The following is a 15,664-nucleotide window of genomic DNA, read 5'->3' as shown; positions in this document are numbered from 1 at the left end:
GGGGGATTAAATTACTGACCACCACATACACACTTCAAACAAGGAAGGAGTTGAAGATCCACCTTAGACATGCACACACCCTTCAGAAGGAGATTATTGATCACCAGCAGGTGGCGCACAGGCGCAAAGCCCAAAACTGAGCGCTTTGAGACAAAGGAAGTGGCCAGGCAGACTCACTATTGCCTTATATGGCAATAAGTTCGACCGGCTCGTGAGCTGCGACCACTCCCCATTTTACACAGCCTCATTATGCGCCATGCTGAATGGACTCCATTATCCACTCCCTCAGCATTATTCATCACTTCTACATGCACACACAAAGCCTTGCTCTAAAATCATAAAGTCTCTCAGCATACCTCTGCAAATTATAACAATAGTCCCTTAGAGTAATACAGTTTATCCCCCGCCCCAAAAGAAATAGAAAATCCCACAAAACTTAGGTTTAAAATTAACCCGAGTTTAATGTAGTAGAAGTACATTTTATTCCTTCAACCATTTTAATTAAGCATGTCTTAAACGAGATATGACTGAGAGACAAGATGCTACTGCCACACCCACCATTCAAACTTGCAAGATACTGAACTAAATGCTTGGAGAAGCTTCCAGACGTTTTTTTTTCCATTAAAATAAGTAAATAAAACCATGATATTAAGTAGGAACATTTCCCAACTTAGCCAGTCAGGAATATATTCTTAACTCACACCGAGTAATAACGTCACAGCTCTTCATAAAGTAGTATTTATATTTAAAAAAAAAAAAAAAAAAAAAAAAAATAGTTTTCATAGTTCAAGCATAGCCAGCTAAACATCATTTGCACTATGATGAGATACTAGAACTAAGAAGAACTACACACACAAAAAAAAAGATCAATATAAATAATTCCCAGCGCTAAGGAAAAACAACAACAAAGCACTTTAAGACAGAATAAATATAATCATAAACATCATTAGAGAAAGCTAAAGCGCGGCTTACCAAGCAATTAAAGGTTGAACAGGAAAGTAGTTGTAATAAAGGAGCACTGCTTCCGAATGCACAGAAAAACTCAAAGTGGTGTCTGAATGGTGACGGCGCTCCTTTTATACCCCGCGCAGTGGCCGGCGACTTCCATATAAGGTAAACTTTCGGAATCGCGTGATCTGATTGGCTAGACGTCACCCAGTTGGCGTGTTCCAGGCCCATTGCTTGAAATTCAAGTTAAGAGTTGAGTTGTGTGGTGGTGGAAGCGAAAGGAACATAAAAAAAAAATAGGAGAAGAAGAAGACATGATTTGTGCAGAATTACACAATAATATGTTATATATAGTCGAAATTTATATACTTCAGGTGCATCTTAGTAGACATGCTGTTGGGATATAAGCGTTGACTATTCATTAACCAGGCGTAAACAGTTTGATGCTAAATAAGAGCTCGTTTAGCTAAATCTGACGCCAGGTTATGGAGAATGAGCACATTGTTGGTCTTAATACGCATGTAATTAAGTTAAGTGACTCATTTTCATCCTGGAATGGGGATTTACAAGCACAGGAGTTTGGAATACATATATATACCTCTATTTAATCCATTCATTGAAAGAGTCGACTCCTGACTCGTCCATTCATAACGGTTCTTTATAAATGCAATACATTTCCTGTGTATAACGATCAAGCAATATCAAACAATTTTCCCAGCAATACCGCACTCTTAAATAAATAAATAAATAAATAAAATACAGCAAAGTAAAAGCTCCCGGTATTGTCTTGCGTTCTGATATGGGTCACTTCCGGGTTTAAAGCCACGTGGGCGTGTCTGATTCCATTCATTTGGTAAAAAATAAAAAATACAAATAAAAGGCCATTATACGCTATTGTATTAACAATACTTCATTGTGATGAATTAATATGCATGCTCTATGACTAAAATAAACCCTGCACCCGTGCGCTATATTAGAAACAGTTTCTAATCTTCTCAGTATACAATTTTTATAATCACAGGACATCAATTCTATTTATGTGGTAGTTCTGTTCATGTAAATGTGCTGCATCCACACCCCATTCGTGTATTTCAGGATCCTAAAAACTAAACAGTCATAATTTGGAGCAGACAGAGATGTGTTGAACGATCAGGAGGAATTCATCCTCTTCCAATGTGTTTAAAAAAAAATGTCATTCTTTATACACTGAGGTTAACTTGATTCCCACTAGTACGATCCATTCTTTCGTTAACGAGTGTTTGTCACAGTGCTTTTTAATTCTCAGAGGTTACTGGTCAGAAAGTGTTGATTTGTCTGTAATTCAGATTACAAGTTTATATTAATGCCTTCGTGTTATTATGTTATTGTTTCTATGGTAACTACTCTTTCGCAGGGACTTGTACGGCGCACAATATACATCTCAACCTGATAACAAACTGATTTTAAAAATGCGTTGTTGCTTAACAAGGAAAAACATATCAATCATTAGTTTATAGCTGCTATAGCATAAGTGATAAAATGAACTAACTTGTTGTAAGGACATACCAGAACATTAAACGTAACTATAAGTTGTTAAAAAATTTTAATCAAAGGCAAATTGCTGTTGTATAAAAAGAAAAAAAAAAACACTTTATGAGTGGAAATGATCAATTTTGGAGTGGCAACCGTGACTCCGCTTCTTGTCAATGCATTTGTTTTCCTATAACAGCACATCCAAAGTGTTATTCCTTAAAGCATAGATTTTTAAAATATTTTGCTATGTAGTGTAAAAAAAAAATTCGTAATAAATAAAGTATGTAAATCAAATGAATTATTATTAGTGTTGTAGTTACGGTCTGTTATTACTATTAATGGGAAACGTAACGTATGCATTACAGGATAAAAGTTGCTGTGGCAGGCCTCATGATACACATAAAATGTGACAATGATCTGAATATTTTAAAAAATCACAGATAATTAATTAATTAAGAGCTAATTCTATTGCCCTAGCTTCAGTTTAACCCCTGTCAGGATGACGTCTGAGGTTATTACCATGCAGATTATTGTTAAGTTGCATTCAAAATATATGAGGAAAGAACGTTCTAGTATTATGACCTACAAAAAAGAAAACAAAATCTAATTACGTACATTATTCTAATTCTAACTGTGGTTAAAATTCTAATTCTAACTGTGGTTAAAATTCTAATTCTAACTGTGGTTAAAATTCTAATTCTAACTGGTCTAAGGTGTGATGCGCGACGTGTGGAATGTTTATTACGCTGGGAATGGTTCGCTGAAGAAGAAAAAAATCAACCTCGGACTGCCTTGGAAACTTGGAAAGCACGAACTTGTGTCTTTGATGTGTTTTGATTACATTGGTGTTGACCTAAATTTCAATTCAGAATTCATATCCAAAATGTCTTGCTTTTGCACCAGTCTGATTTGATTTGACATATTCCCACTAAAACATGTTACGAAGGTTTTTGTTTTAGTCGACTCGTACACACATGAGTCAAACATTCTTTACATAGATTCTAACTTACAAGGAATCTGACTTGGGAATTGCCTCACTAACACAGTCTTAATCCAAAAAAAAAAAAGCAGTACAATTAGACAGGCACAAGATAAAGGTAAATATAAATGAGATAAAGATAAATAAAGATCACTATATTTTCTAGGAGCCATTTTGGGACCAACACATTTTTTTACTGGGTATATTTTAAAGCTTCTTCTATTTAAAAAAAAAACCTTTTTTTTATATCATAAGCTGAGGGCGAGGCATGATAACTAAGAAAGTTAGAAGGTTCATTCATTCTTCATGAAATAAGTCAAATGTTATGTTTGCACACACGTTATTCAAGCAAACATGCCATGCCCTTGGCAGAATCACATCCTGCATCATACATACTGACTCAGACGAGCAGTTTATTTTCAAACCTGACAGATAATACCAGCTGTAATGATTATGCTAATCGACCAGATTACTGATTACATGTCCGTTGACCTGTAAGGAAGTCACACTGATGACTAACAGCAATGCTATATCACTTTATGAATGGGGATTGGCTTTTCATTAGCACTCCCTTTAAGTGTGTATGTGCATGTGTGTGTGTACATCCAAGTATGATAGGTATTCCACAATCTGTTTTGGTATGTGTTACAGTGTTTCAGTGTTGTGTGGTAATGTCATTCAGTATGAGTGTGTGTGTGTGTGTGGGAGTAGGCTGGTATCAGCAAACTGCATATCTACATTATGGCAATAACTGAAGGACTGAAAGCCTTTTAAGGATTTTTTTCTAGGAGGGCGAGGCAAAAGAAAAGTCATGAAGCAAATCTGAAATAGGAACCTCCTCTAATCTTCCTCTCTTGAAACAGAAGAGGAAGTTTGGCTTCCACCCCAAGAAAAAAGGCTAAAAATGAATGCAAAGCATTCTGTAAACAGTTCATTTTTTTTCCACAATCCTTAACCTTTTAATCATACTACAATAGAGGACTGACCTTTATATCCTGTACCTCCTCATGCACACTTCCCAAAAAACACAAATGAATCCTTGTTTTTGCGGCAGAAGTGGAAAAAGTACTGAAATTCAACTAAAAGTGCAAGTACTCGATATCAATCTAAATGAACACTCTGGTAACAATTGAAGTTCTAAAGTATCAAAAGGAAAAGTACAAGAACGATTCACTGAGGAAAACGACGTCTGCCTCGATTTCAAATCACAGTGATTTTTAATTACTGATATTAAATAAGCGTCTCTTTCACCAAGAAACCAAAGAACGTGCTAAAAAATTAGCTAAGCCTAATTTTAACTGGAACGATTGCCAGAGTTGTTTTTTCGGCTGCTTTCAAAAATATTCTGCATCTGCGAAGAACTTTGTTTTTGTTGTAAAGCAAACAATTGAAGGTTAAATCTAATCACCTTCTGCAAATATAGGCTATGGCAAACAAAGGGAAAGTGTAAGTGTAGACAGTGTGTGTGTGTGTGTGTGTGTGTGTGTGTACTATAAGATATTTTGTAAAGATTTAGAAAGGGAAAAGGGGATAAAGTCTGTACATCAGAAATGCGCGTGCACCACGGTGACCTTGTTTCCCACATAAAGCCCGAGGCGCAGTTTACTTTCAGGCCTTTTTGTGTGGGGAAATTTTGCTGAGCCCTAGCAACCCTGCGCATTATAAAACCTCTGACAATAGAAACTAACTGAATGCTAATTGCTAAGCTATTGGAATAAATGTACAAAGTGCACGTAGTAGCAGATAGAGTTCATCTCATCTCATTCTCGCTGTCACGTCGCAACACACAAGTGTAGTTCTGACAGGAATTTAGATCCGTGGAGCTAATTTAAAGCTAAATTCGCCTCAGTATATATTATTATATGATTATAGAAAAATGAAAAAGAAAAAACAAAAGCAGTGAGGAGAACGTTGAGATTTTTCCTTCGAAATGAAGTGAAAGTCAAACGCATTAGCTGAAGTGAGGTAGACCTACTGAGAAAGACCATCGCTTCCACCTGGAAGTGAAATTATGTACAGTTACTTCTCCAAAGCGGAAAATGAATCGATGCAGTCCACGAAACCTACACAGGGGACTTTGAAGGGGACACGGTCACGGCAGATCATTTCTACAGTCATTTGTATTAACGTTATACTGTTTAAAGTTGACATTTTTAGTAAATGGTATTGAAAGCACAATAGTGACAAAGGATAGTGGAGTTTATTCTTTGTGGTTCTTCTTAAAAACTTTATTAACTTCAACAGAACAGGAGCTATCTCGTTTCGTGGATGTTCAACAACATTAAATATATTACTGTAAATGGATCAAACGTAGGACGTGTCGTTCATTCATACACTGATACCCAACTCTGGTCCTGGAGTACCCACTGTCCTGTAGTGCTGTCCTTTATCCTGTTCAAACACACCCACTTTAACCCACGAAGCCCTGCTAATTAGCAAAGTCATCGAATTTGTTGGGAGCAGGGAAAATACACACTGTGCAGGACATGGAGTGTTGTAGGATCACGGTTGGAAACCTGTGCTTTATTGTTAGCGTTTGTTACTGTGGTACAGCAACCTAACAGTAACGTCAGTAAACTACACCGCATCGTACCACCCCGTCGTCGATTATTTTCCTCTAACAGCACATCGCTAAGTGTTGTATTCATTATACCGCTACTGTATGTTGCAGTGGGAATATGCATAGCACGTTTCTTTGCTGTTTGTAGTCTGTTCAAGTCAATAATTTACACAAGCGTCAGTGATCTGCGATAGAACACAGGCTTCGGCTTCTGCCGTAGACGAGAATTCTGTTTTGCAGTTACTTTCAGCCCTTACAAACTTTACAGTCCTTCTCATGAAGGATTAACGAAAACAGAAGAGCTTTTTGGTTTTGTAGAGAATAACCACACTGTTTGTAGACTGGTCTAAAACAGCTCTGCCTCCCAAACATTTCATTTCCTGCAGACCTTGGAGGAATCAAAAACCGCCCAGGAAGTGACTGTGAATGAGGCGGTTTCAATGGGAACGCGATTTGCTTTAAGGGTTACTGTCTCTTTAAGAAAGAAAAAAACAACAACAACGGCTCGGCTGAAGACCTATGCCTTTTATGGCGATCGCTCAGCGGGTCACGTGACGCGGGGAGTTGGAACGCCGGGGTCACGTGATTTAAGAAAGCGGAAGTCAGGAAGTGAGCATTCATTCTGAACATATTTGGTACGAAATAAATTTTACTTTTATTATTATTATTATTATTATTATTATTATTATTATTATTAATTTTTAAAATGTTTTTTAATATGTGTATGTTATACATGTGCGCATAGTAAAATAATTCAGTTTATAATACACACATGCACACACGTTTTGATTTATACATCTTGATGTATACATTTATCAACTCTGTAATAGAAGGCTCATATATTCTCTGTATAACCCATTTATGATATCTGAGTGTAGTACTGGGGATTAATGAATAGCTAATTCCTTATAAGGCAACAACAGGCCACAGGCACAGAGAATTAGAATCAGGAAGACAGACAGGTGGAGGTCAGTGATGCCACCTCTTCTCATTAGCTACAGGTGACTGCAAACCACCTATAAGGTAGAAACTCGGCTACCCTTTTAGGGCGGGTCCAGTGTGATCCATCACCAACATCCCAGCCAATAGAAGCGCTCCATTTTCAACCTTCGACAGGTAAACTCGTAGTATTGGCTAAATAAGGCAAAGAGGAAGGATTACTGCCTTTTAAAGAATGAGAACGTCACACACACACACACACACACACACACACACACACACTTTAAAGATAAAAAGACTTTTTCTTTGATTTAGGTGCTTATCAGATTGAACAATATTAAGTAATATCTTTTAACATCTTTAAGGGCACTAAACACCATAATCCCAGATAATTGCTGCTAGCAGCTATACGTCTTGTTGTAAGTAATCCACATATCTATTAGAGAGATTGAGAGATCGAGAGAGAGAGAAGCGTTGTTAACTCGTACTCAAAAAGTGGCTATAAGTCGATTGATGACGTCATAGACTAATTTGCGTATTCATGGTATGGTCATGATCAGTTGCATATCATCATGTGTTAGGTGAAGAAGTACGATTTGAGATTTCTAGCAGATAATTAGAATAGAGTTTTTTTTTATTATTATCAGAACGGAGAAAAGAAGTCGGCACTGCGCGTGTCTTTTAGAAAAGGATTCAACCAATCGGAGTCAAGAATTCAACACCGCTGTGGTGTTGGAAAGAGTACGCAGGACAGGGAACGTCGTGATCAAGTGTACATAAGTCATAAACTACTTTACAAATTCTCAACAATGAACACAACTAATCTGAAAATGTTCTATATCTAAGGAAGGCATGTTAAAAGAACTAACCAGGTGAAAAATCAACAGTAAAGGCTATAGCTAACTAACTAACTAGCTAGCTAACTTAGCCAAATGCTGTTGGTGTTTCACTAGCTCGTTAGGCTCATGTAAATTCATACATGTTTCTAGCGACATAGTTAGCTACACATTATCTTGAATGTTTCCTATTAGTCCTAGTCCTAATAGCACTTCAAGATATTTAACAAAACAGGAAATTACAACAAAAAGTAAAGCGTCAAAAGATCTGGCTAGCTAGGTGAGCTCACTGAGATAAGCTAATGGTTTACATGTAGCCTACATGTACATGGCTGTACAGTCTCCCACGCTTAAATGCAATAATATATATTATTAAGTAACTAACCGATTGACCCCCTAAACTCTCAGCATATTTATTCAGATATTCATGCTAAAGCACATCATTCGAGAGCTACTGTGAATTTTTCACTGTTTATAAAAGTTATGCTCTGAAGTGTACAGTTGCACAGACTTCACTTGCGCTAATAAAGTAATAGAATGGGTCTTCAAATGGCTGAAGGGGAAAGAGCATGGGAATGAGGTTACTGTAAAGGTGACCCTAATTCTGAACGTTCGGTCTCGTTTATCAGCACAGATTGAGTTGGAAATTCATGAGTCTTAATATATTAAAAAAAAAATCATTCTTTCTTATTCTCTTATTACCTAAGGCTCTTAAGGCCCGTGGATGTGAAATGTGAGAATTTAGTAGGCCACTGTGAGAAATCTTAATTTTAGGTCTGTCTCCAGAGACATGAAGCGTTTTTGATTCTGTCCCAGTTCCGGACAGCGAATAAAGCCTGATAAATGAATCCTGTGGAGGCCGTCAGCACGTCAGAGATATCGATTACCTGGTGCAGGTGTGTCTGTGCGTGCATTCGTCAGTATGTTTGAAGAACCTCTGACCGCTGAAATCAACGTTAAAATGAAGGACTTATAACATATAAATATAACCACATCGTCCTTACTTGTTTGAGTTCGTACGTTCGAGTAGAGTGGTTCTGAACTTACAATTGGTACAAAACGATCAATTTGTTTGTCACGGATCTTTTCGAGATCCGTTGTTGGTTGTCAGATTATCTGATCGTCTACGAAACAGAATTTCTCCTGCCGAAGCACGAGTCTGTGAATCACGTCTTTCGCATATTTTTACGCGGTTGAATTGTCAGTTCTGATTAGTCAGAAGCTGCTGAGTCATTTTCTATTACAGCAGCTCTGACGGTAGTTCCGAAATCCAATAAATCAAATCCAACTCGTTTACTTATTAACGCGCTCGTTCTAATACGCTCTCGTTTCTACAGTAACATAGAGACCGTGCGAACGGATTAAAAACGTGTGTAGTCGTTCATGTGGTGAAGTTTCCCTCAGGGGAAGGAGATGTTTATGGAAGGAGTCTCCAGTGTCGGCGCTGTGTAACAGTCAGAGGTAAAGCAGTAACTTTAAGTGTTCCCACATCTTCAGGACTGAGGAGTTTACGCTTCTTTGCGGTTTCTCGATAACATTGTATAACAAGCTGCGATTTTTTTTTTGTCTTTTTATCAAATAGAGGAAAAAATCACTCAGGGATGTGCTGTTATAGGAAAACAATCAACTTTGGGGTGGTAACAGTAACTCTGCTTCATCATCACACCACTCCACCATGTGTTTACTTGTGTTTCTTACTTAATCAGCAAGAATCAGATTCGAGAATTCAACAGAAATGTGAGATAAAATTACATTCTACACAGAATGAAGTAGGCTAAGCTAGTGGGCTTTTTTTTTATTCTCCCATAAAAGCGCGGAAGTGTGCACTTTTTTTTTTTCCTCCTGGCAACTGCTGACGTCAGAAGATAACGGTCACGCTGCGTCGATGCGCGCGCCGGCCAGGTGCTGCGCGCTCACAGTAGCCTACAGATGATACAGCGCGCGCACCTGCTTTATTCAGAGACGTAGAAATAAGAGGAAGGCGGGGGGGGGGGGGGGGGTCTGGAAAACCTTCTTTCTCCTTCTCTCTCTCTCTCTCTCTCTCTCTCTCTCTCTCTATCACGCACGCGGGCGCACACCAGCACACGGACACGCGCGCGCACTCAGAAAGCTAACGGTCACACCCACCCGGACTCCCACAAAAATTCTCTAGATCTCTAAAAGAAAATGGCTTCCGGAGGTTTGGGAGAGAGCACACTCATCCAGCTCGGGCTGATCAATGCAGAAGACAAGTATTTAACCGCGGAGGCGTTCGGTTTCAAAGTGAACGCGTGCGCCACGTCCATGCGTAAGAAGCAGGTGTGGACGCTGGAGCACGCGGACCAGGCGGGAGACTCCAGCTCGGTCCTCCTGCGCAGTCACCTGGGTCGCTATCTGTCCTCCGACAAGGACGGCAACGTGACGGCGGAGTGCGAGCGACCCTCCCCGGACTGCCGCTTCTGCGTGGTGGCGCACGCCGACGGACGCTGGTCTCTGCGCTCCGAGGCGCATGGCCGCTACCTGGGAGGCGCCGAGGACCGCGTGGTGTGCTCCGCGACCGACGAGAAGTGGTGCGTGCACCTCGCCATGCACCCGCAGGTCAACCTGTACAGCGTGGCGCGCAAGCGCTACCTGCACGCACACCCCGGGCGCGGCGAGCTCGCGGCGGACCGCGATGCACCCTGGGGCGTGGGCTCCGTGCTCACCCTGGTGTACCGAGAGCGCCGCTACCACCTGCAGACAGCCGACGGCCGCTTCCTCGCGAGCACCGGCGCGCTGGTCACTGAGCCGCGCGACGACACCGGATTCACGCTTGAGTTCCGCGCGGGCACGGTGGCGTTCCGGGACGCCGCGGGGAGATACCTGGCGCCCTCCGGCCCGAGCGGCGCGGTCAAGGCGGGTAAAAGCGTCCGCGTGGGTAAAGACGAGGCGCTCGTGCTGGAAAGAAGCCGCGGACAGGTGGTGCTCACCGCCAGCAACGACAGGAACGTGTCCACGCGCCAGGGTGCGGCTTCTATTCACTGATAATAAAGTGATACAAATATCAACCCTTTTATGCGTAATGTCCACCTCTCTCTCTCTCTCTCTCTCTCTCTCTCTCATGCTTATGGCCATACTTTTAGGAAAGTAGAAGATGTAAATCACCTCCATAATCACTTCAGACGTCATTGTCATTAACCACAAACCATCATTCTGATGTCTGTTGCCATTCTCGATGTTTCTGGTAAATATCTTTACAATTTTTCAACATTAATTATCATAATTTTCCACTATCAGGAAACACCCAGATGAAGTAAACATCGCGCCTTAGTTATTGATTTAGTAAAATACAAAAGAACCCTGTGTCAGAAATTCTTTAGGGAAGCAGAATTATTTTATTCCTCTAGCGCTCTTTCTGAGTGTACAAGAACCTTTGTGACGAGAATAATGTACTGAAAGGATGTTTTGCAGATTTATTTATTTATTTTTTTGATACCTCATCGTCTAATCTTCTACTTGTCCAATTCAGTGCTCTCCAGAACGTATATGCCCCGCCCCTGGGGCATGTCTTTGAAAGAGGGCGGAGTCAGATTGATTTATCAGCCTAATCAGGTGTTTCTCTAGTGTAATAACCTATTACCAGTACAAATCACCTTAGTTAAGTATCGAAATACACCCCGAGACAAAGCGTGAGATCAGACCCGCGTCTGAAATCCCTGTCTGATTGGTTTGTGGTGCGTTTCAGGCGTAGATCTGTCAGCCAATCAGGATGAAGAGTCGGATCAGGAAGTCTTCCAGATGGAGGTGGACCAGGAGACGAAGCGCTGTGCTTTCAGGGCCTGCAATGGGAAATACTGGAGTCTCACTCCGAGTGGAGCGATCCAGTGCACTGCGTCTGAAAAGTAGGGAACTACAACTGCAGTCCAATTTAATACGACAGATAAATTAGGTGACGAAAATAAAACTATGACGCTATTCTTAATTAAGTCATTGTTGGCAAGTTGCTGTGATATAAGAGGAATAAATGCAGTTATAGGCAATGAATCCACTTCAGGGAGGTAACGCTAACTCCACGTCATCTTCCCGTCAATGAGCAACGTTTATTTTCCTGTAACAGCACACTCCCCCGAGAGTTTTATTCCTTACATAACGTCCATAAACATTATGCTAATCACTGCGCTCATTTATTATAGATCAGCCAGCTGCTTCTTTGAGTTGGAGTGGAAAGGAGCGAAGATCACTCTCAAGGCCAGTAACGGCAAGTACTTAGCAGCCAAGAAGAACGGCCAGCTGGCGGCCTCCGTGGACTCTGCAGGTGTGTGTATGAGGAGCGGATACCCTTTTTGTTAGCAGCAGACAAATGCTTGCAGTTCTAAAATCAAGAATTCTCGTTCTCTTCGACCACCGTGTTGTGATTGTTCCAGGTGAACAGGAGGAGTTTGTTTTGAAGCTCATTAATCGGCCGTTAATAGTCCTGCGTGGGGAAGACGGCTTCATCGGTTGTCGTAAGCAAGGCACCGGAACCCTGGACTCCAACCGTTCTTCCTACGACGTCTTCCAGTTGGAGTACAACAACAACGCATACGGTCTCCGAGGTAAGGCTTTACTCATTTTAACGCTTTGTCCAAGACTTTGCGAAGAAGAAGGGAGACAGCGTGGTATAAATATCCAAATGAATTCAACACAGAACAGGTGCACACCTTAGAGAAACAAAGCGACGATAAGATGGGGCGAAACCGAAACAAAGCACATGCTAGCAACTTAGCGCTTAGCATCTTTTGACTTCAGGGATGTTTAATCCGGCCGAAGGCAAATCACCACTCACTCTCTCCATCTCTCTTTCTCTCTCTTCCTTTTAGACTCGACAGGGAAGTACTGGATGGTGGAGGCCAACGGTGTAGTCGTGAGCAGCAGCGCCACTCCTGTCTACTTCCTGTTTGAGTTCTGTGATTATAACAGAGTGGCCATTAAGACACAACAAGGCCTTTATCTGAAGGGAGACCATGCTGGGGTGTTGAAGGCTAATGCGCAGGGTATCGCTAATGCTACGCTGTGGGAGTACTAATACATACCTGAGTGTGAAAGTAGCTTAACCTACACTCACACTAGCAAGTGACTACTCAGTTTCTACACACGTCCGTGACAGATTTCAACTTTAGTTCCTACCTGCAGTTAGTTCCCATTGACAGTTTCAAAAACGGAAGTTAGCCGGCTTTGCTAATCTAATCTAAGAATGAAGCTAGTCCAAGGCTGAGCACGTAACACGTAACTCCAAAAAGTCGTTTTTGTTCAACTAGATAGCGCTATATATAGAAAATAAAATGCTGGACAGGCCCCGCCCACAAACGACGACAGTAGCAGTCACCACACACCCATAAAAGACAAACTACAAGCAACACTTGTCACTTGCTAGTGTGAACGTACGGTTACAGCCTTCTGCTATCTTGTCATGCGAACTATTTCAGAACCAAGGACGCTATAAGTACAAACTATGCTACGTAATGTGAATACAAAGCTCAAAGCAACCAAATTAGCACATTAAAAAAAAAAAGCACGTTGCACACGAAACCAAGACAAACCGCACACTAAGACGTTTCTGTATTAGATAACTAGCGAGGAAAAATCGTTCTTATTAGCTACGCGTCGTCTGAAAGCTCATACTGAAAACTCATATCGTCAGCGTTAGTAATTTTGTAAAATAGAAACATGGGTGTTAGAGGAGTGTAACACCATTATGTTACGCTCTGTGTCTGAAATGGGCGTGGCCTAAATGGAAGTAGTTTTTTTTTTTTTTTTTTTTTTTTCATTTTTTAAAAGATGAAGCCTACAAGTACGCCAACTGGAAAACAGTGTAAGAATGTAGAAATGCAAACAGTTCCTCAAGCTCAGCTACATCACTCCAGTTCATTCTTTATCCAGTGATGGGTGGAACGCAATCCCGTATGCTCGCAATGCTTTATGGGTAACAGGCACAGATCCTCAGCCACTAGGAACAGCACTGTAAGTGTTAACAGACGTGGATGATGATGGTTAGTGTAATCAGCAGCTTGTCCTTCAGAGATGAGGACTGTGTCCTGAACCAGAAACATTTTTAGCGTGAACGGCGGCTGCCGTAATGAGGTCGTGTTTTAAATAGCAGCGCTGAGACTTAGAAAGTTCTAGAAGAACCACTGCTGCTCACCTGCGCTTTCCTGATGACATTTACGTCCCTTCACGCACAAATCCCACCTTTGATTTGTTTATCAGATACACGAGGCACGTGTAGCCTCTTAAAAGAAAGATTCATCTCGAACCCGTTTGCAATCGAATTCTGAGTTGATGTTTGTGGTTTAATCCGGTTGGCGTAACGGTTTCCCACATTACCCACAATGCTGTTCTGATAGCGGCTCAATGGGATTTAGCCCTAGCTTCATCTCTAGCTAAAGAGAGCGATGCAGCGGCGCTTTAGTGATTTCGTTTGTCCAGCTGTCTCATGTCCTGTGAGATATATACACTCTGCTCAAACACATCCCCTTCCGACGCTTCAACTTTAACGCGCTCGTCATCTCGTACATCGTTAACGAGTCTAACGTCGCCGCCTCCGTTGCGTCGACGCCGGACGATCCTGAACGTTGCTTCGGAAAATGTTGTCGGTTTCAGGAGATGAAAGCGAGATATGACCGTTTGAGATCGCTTCATTTTTTTCTGCTATTAAACGTCGTCGTAACCGCGCTAGCTATGGCACTAACAATAACGACGTGACGTCATCACGACCGCTAACTTCTCACAGGAATAACAAAGAATAAAAAAAAATTAAACAACAACAGCACCAACCAAAATACAAGTTAGCATCAGAATCACAAATATTTCCATATAAACATATTTAAAGTGGAGTGGAGTGGAGTTTAAGCTTTGGTTTAATTTGCACTGCTGTGTCTAAAAGCTTTAATCTGGTTTGAATGTACGTGAGGAAAAGTGATCGGTGCCTTTCTTATGTAAGAAAGTAGTATAGAAATGCTCGGGTTTTCTGTCTTCGTGTGCTCTTTGTAAAGTCAAAGACAAATAAAGCTGGAGTCCAACTCAAAACAAGCTCTCGGTGTGCTTTTTGTGTCGTCAAAGATTCATTTGTGAATGTTAAGACTCAGCGACTTCATTCGAGCTAACAAGCTAACAAGGCCGTGTTAAAAACAGTCCGTTTGAGCTAGTATGCTAAGTGTCACTAGGTCTTGTTTGAATTACAGATTAGCATGCTAACATGACAGTGTTCTCTCTCACTCTCTCTCTCACTCACACATACACACACACACACTCTCTCTCTCTCTTTCTCTCCTTGTTCAGATTTATGACTTTTTGATAAAGTGTTTCCATGGAAACAGCAAGTGCAAAGTCACCAAAGTTGTGGGTGAGAAAGTAAGGGTTTGCATAACAAAATGGACGCACACACACACACATACACACACACACACACACACACAGTGTCTTCCGGCTCACTTTCTCTCTCCTGAAGAGGTCGCATTGATAATATAGGCCAGGGTGTGACTTGAGAACTCGACAATTCGAGGACGTGCATTTTCTCTGCAGTGCACACACACACACACACACACACACACAGAGGGGAGGCTTGGCAAGATGTATTAATGTCTAGCAGATGTGCATGAGAGTCATCTATAAAACACCCCCTCTCCCCTGCACACTCATACATACACACCCGAGGAAATATGTAATGATGTCATAAGACTAATATTACACACACACACACAGGAGACATAAAGGAGTCTTCAGAGTTTAATTCATCTCTAGTACGAGGACATTTGCAGAGTCATCCTCATCCTTACTACACACACACACACACACACACACACACACACACACACACAGATTTTGGAGGAATTTGGTCACGTGCTGCCACCTAGTGGCGATATCCAGTTTGGAAACTATAAATCCATTCAAAGC

At 41.2% G+C, this 15,664-nt stretch overlaps 2 protein-coding genes across 2 annotated transcripts in view; one reads left to right on the top strand and one right to left on the bottom strand.

The window, feature by feature from the left end:
- actb1 (actin, beta 1) overlaps positions 1 to 1,108 on the bottom strand; it is a 3,856-nt gene extending 2,748 nt beyond the window's left edge. The window contains exon 1 of the mRNA XM_053615131.1: positions 973 to 1,108. The gene's annotated coding sequence lies outside the window, so the exon portion shown is untranslated. The remainder of the gene's footprint in view (positions 1 to 972) is intronic.
- An 8,516-nt stretch (positions 1,109 to 9,624) lies between these two features.
- fscn1b (fascin actin-bundling protein 1b) lies at positions 9,625 to 15,158 on the top strand. The gene is made up of 5 exons (XM_053615733.1): positions 9,625 to 10,757; positions 11,478 to 11,634; positions 11,926 to 12,047; positions 12,157 to 12,327; positions 12,592 to 15,158. The coding sequence occupies exons 1-5, from the start codon at positions 9,941 to 9,943 to the stop codon at positions 12,795 to 12,797; spliced, it is 1,473 nt and encodes a 490-aa protein (XP_053471708.1). The 5' UTR covers positions 9,625 to 9,940; the 3' UTR covers positions 12,798 to 15,158.
- The last annotated feature ends 506 nt before the right edge of the window (positions 15,159 to 15,664 follow it).

The sequence above is a fragment of the Ictalurus furcatus genome, chromosome 26 (assembly GCF_023375685.1).
Source record: "Ictalurus furcatus strain D&B chromosome 26, Billie_1.0, whole genome shotgun sequence".
Lineage (NCBI taxonomy): Eukaryota > Metazoa > Chordata > Actinopteri > Siluriformes > Ictaluridae > Ictalurus > Ictalurus furcatus.
This window is presented reverse-complemented; position numbering and strand designations above follow the sequence as displayed.

Bases quoted from the DNA above. Each gene is read 5' to 3' on its own strand.
- fscn1b (XM_053615733.1), top strand. From the start codon at position 9,941: ATGGCTTCCGGAGGTTTGGGAGAGAGCACACTCATCCAGCTCGGGCTG. The intron at 10,758-11,477 runs GTGCGGCTTCTA...GGTGCGTTTCAG, and splicing joins GAACGTGTCCACGCGCCAGG to GCGTAGATCTGTCAGCCAAT. The intron at 12,048-12,156 runs GTGTGTGTATGA...TGATTGTTCCAG, and splicing joins GGCCTCCGTGGACTCTGCAG to GTGAACAGGAGGAGTTTGTT.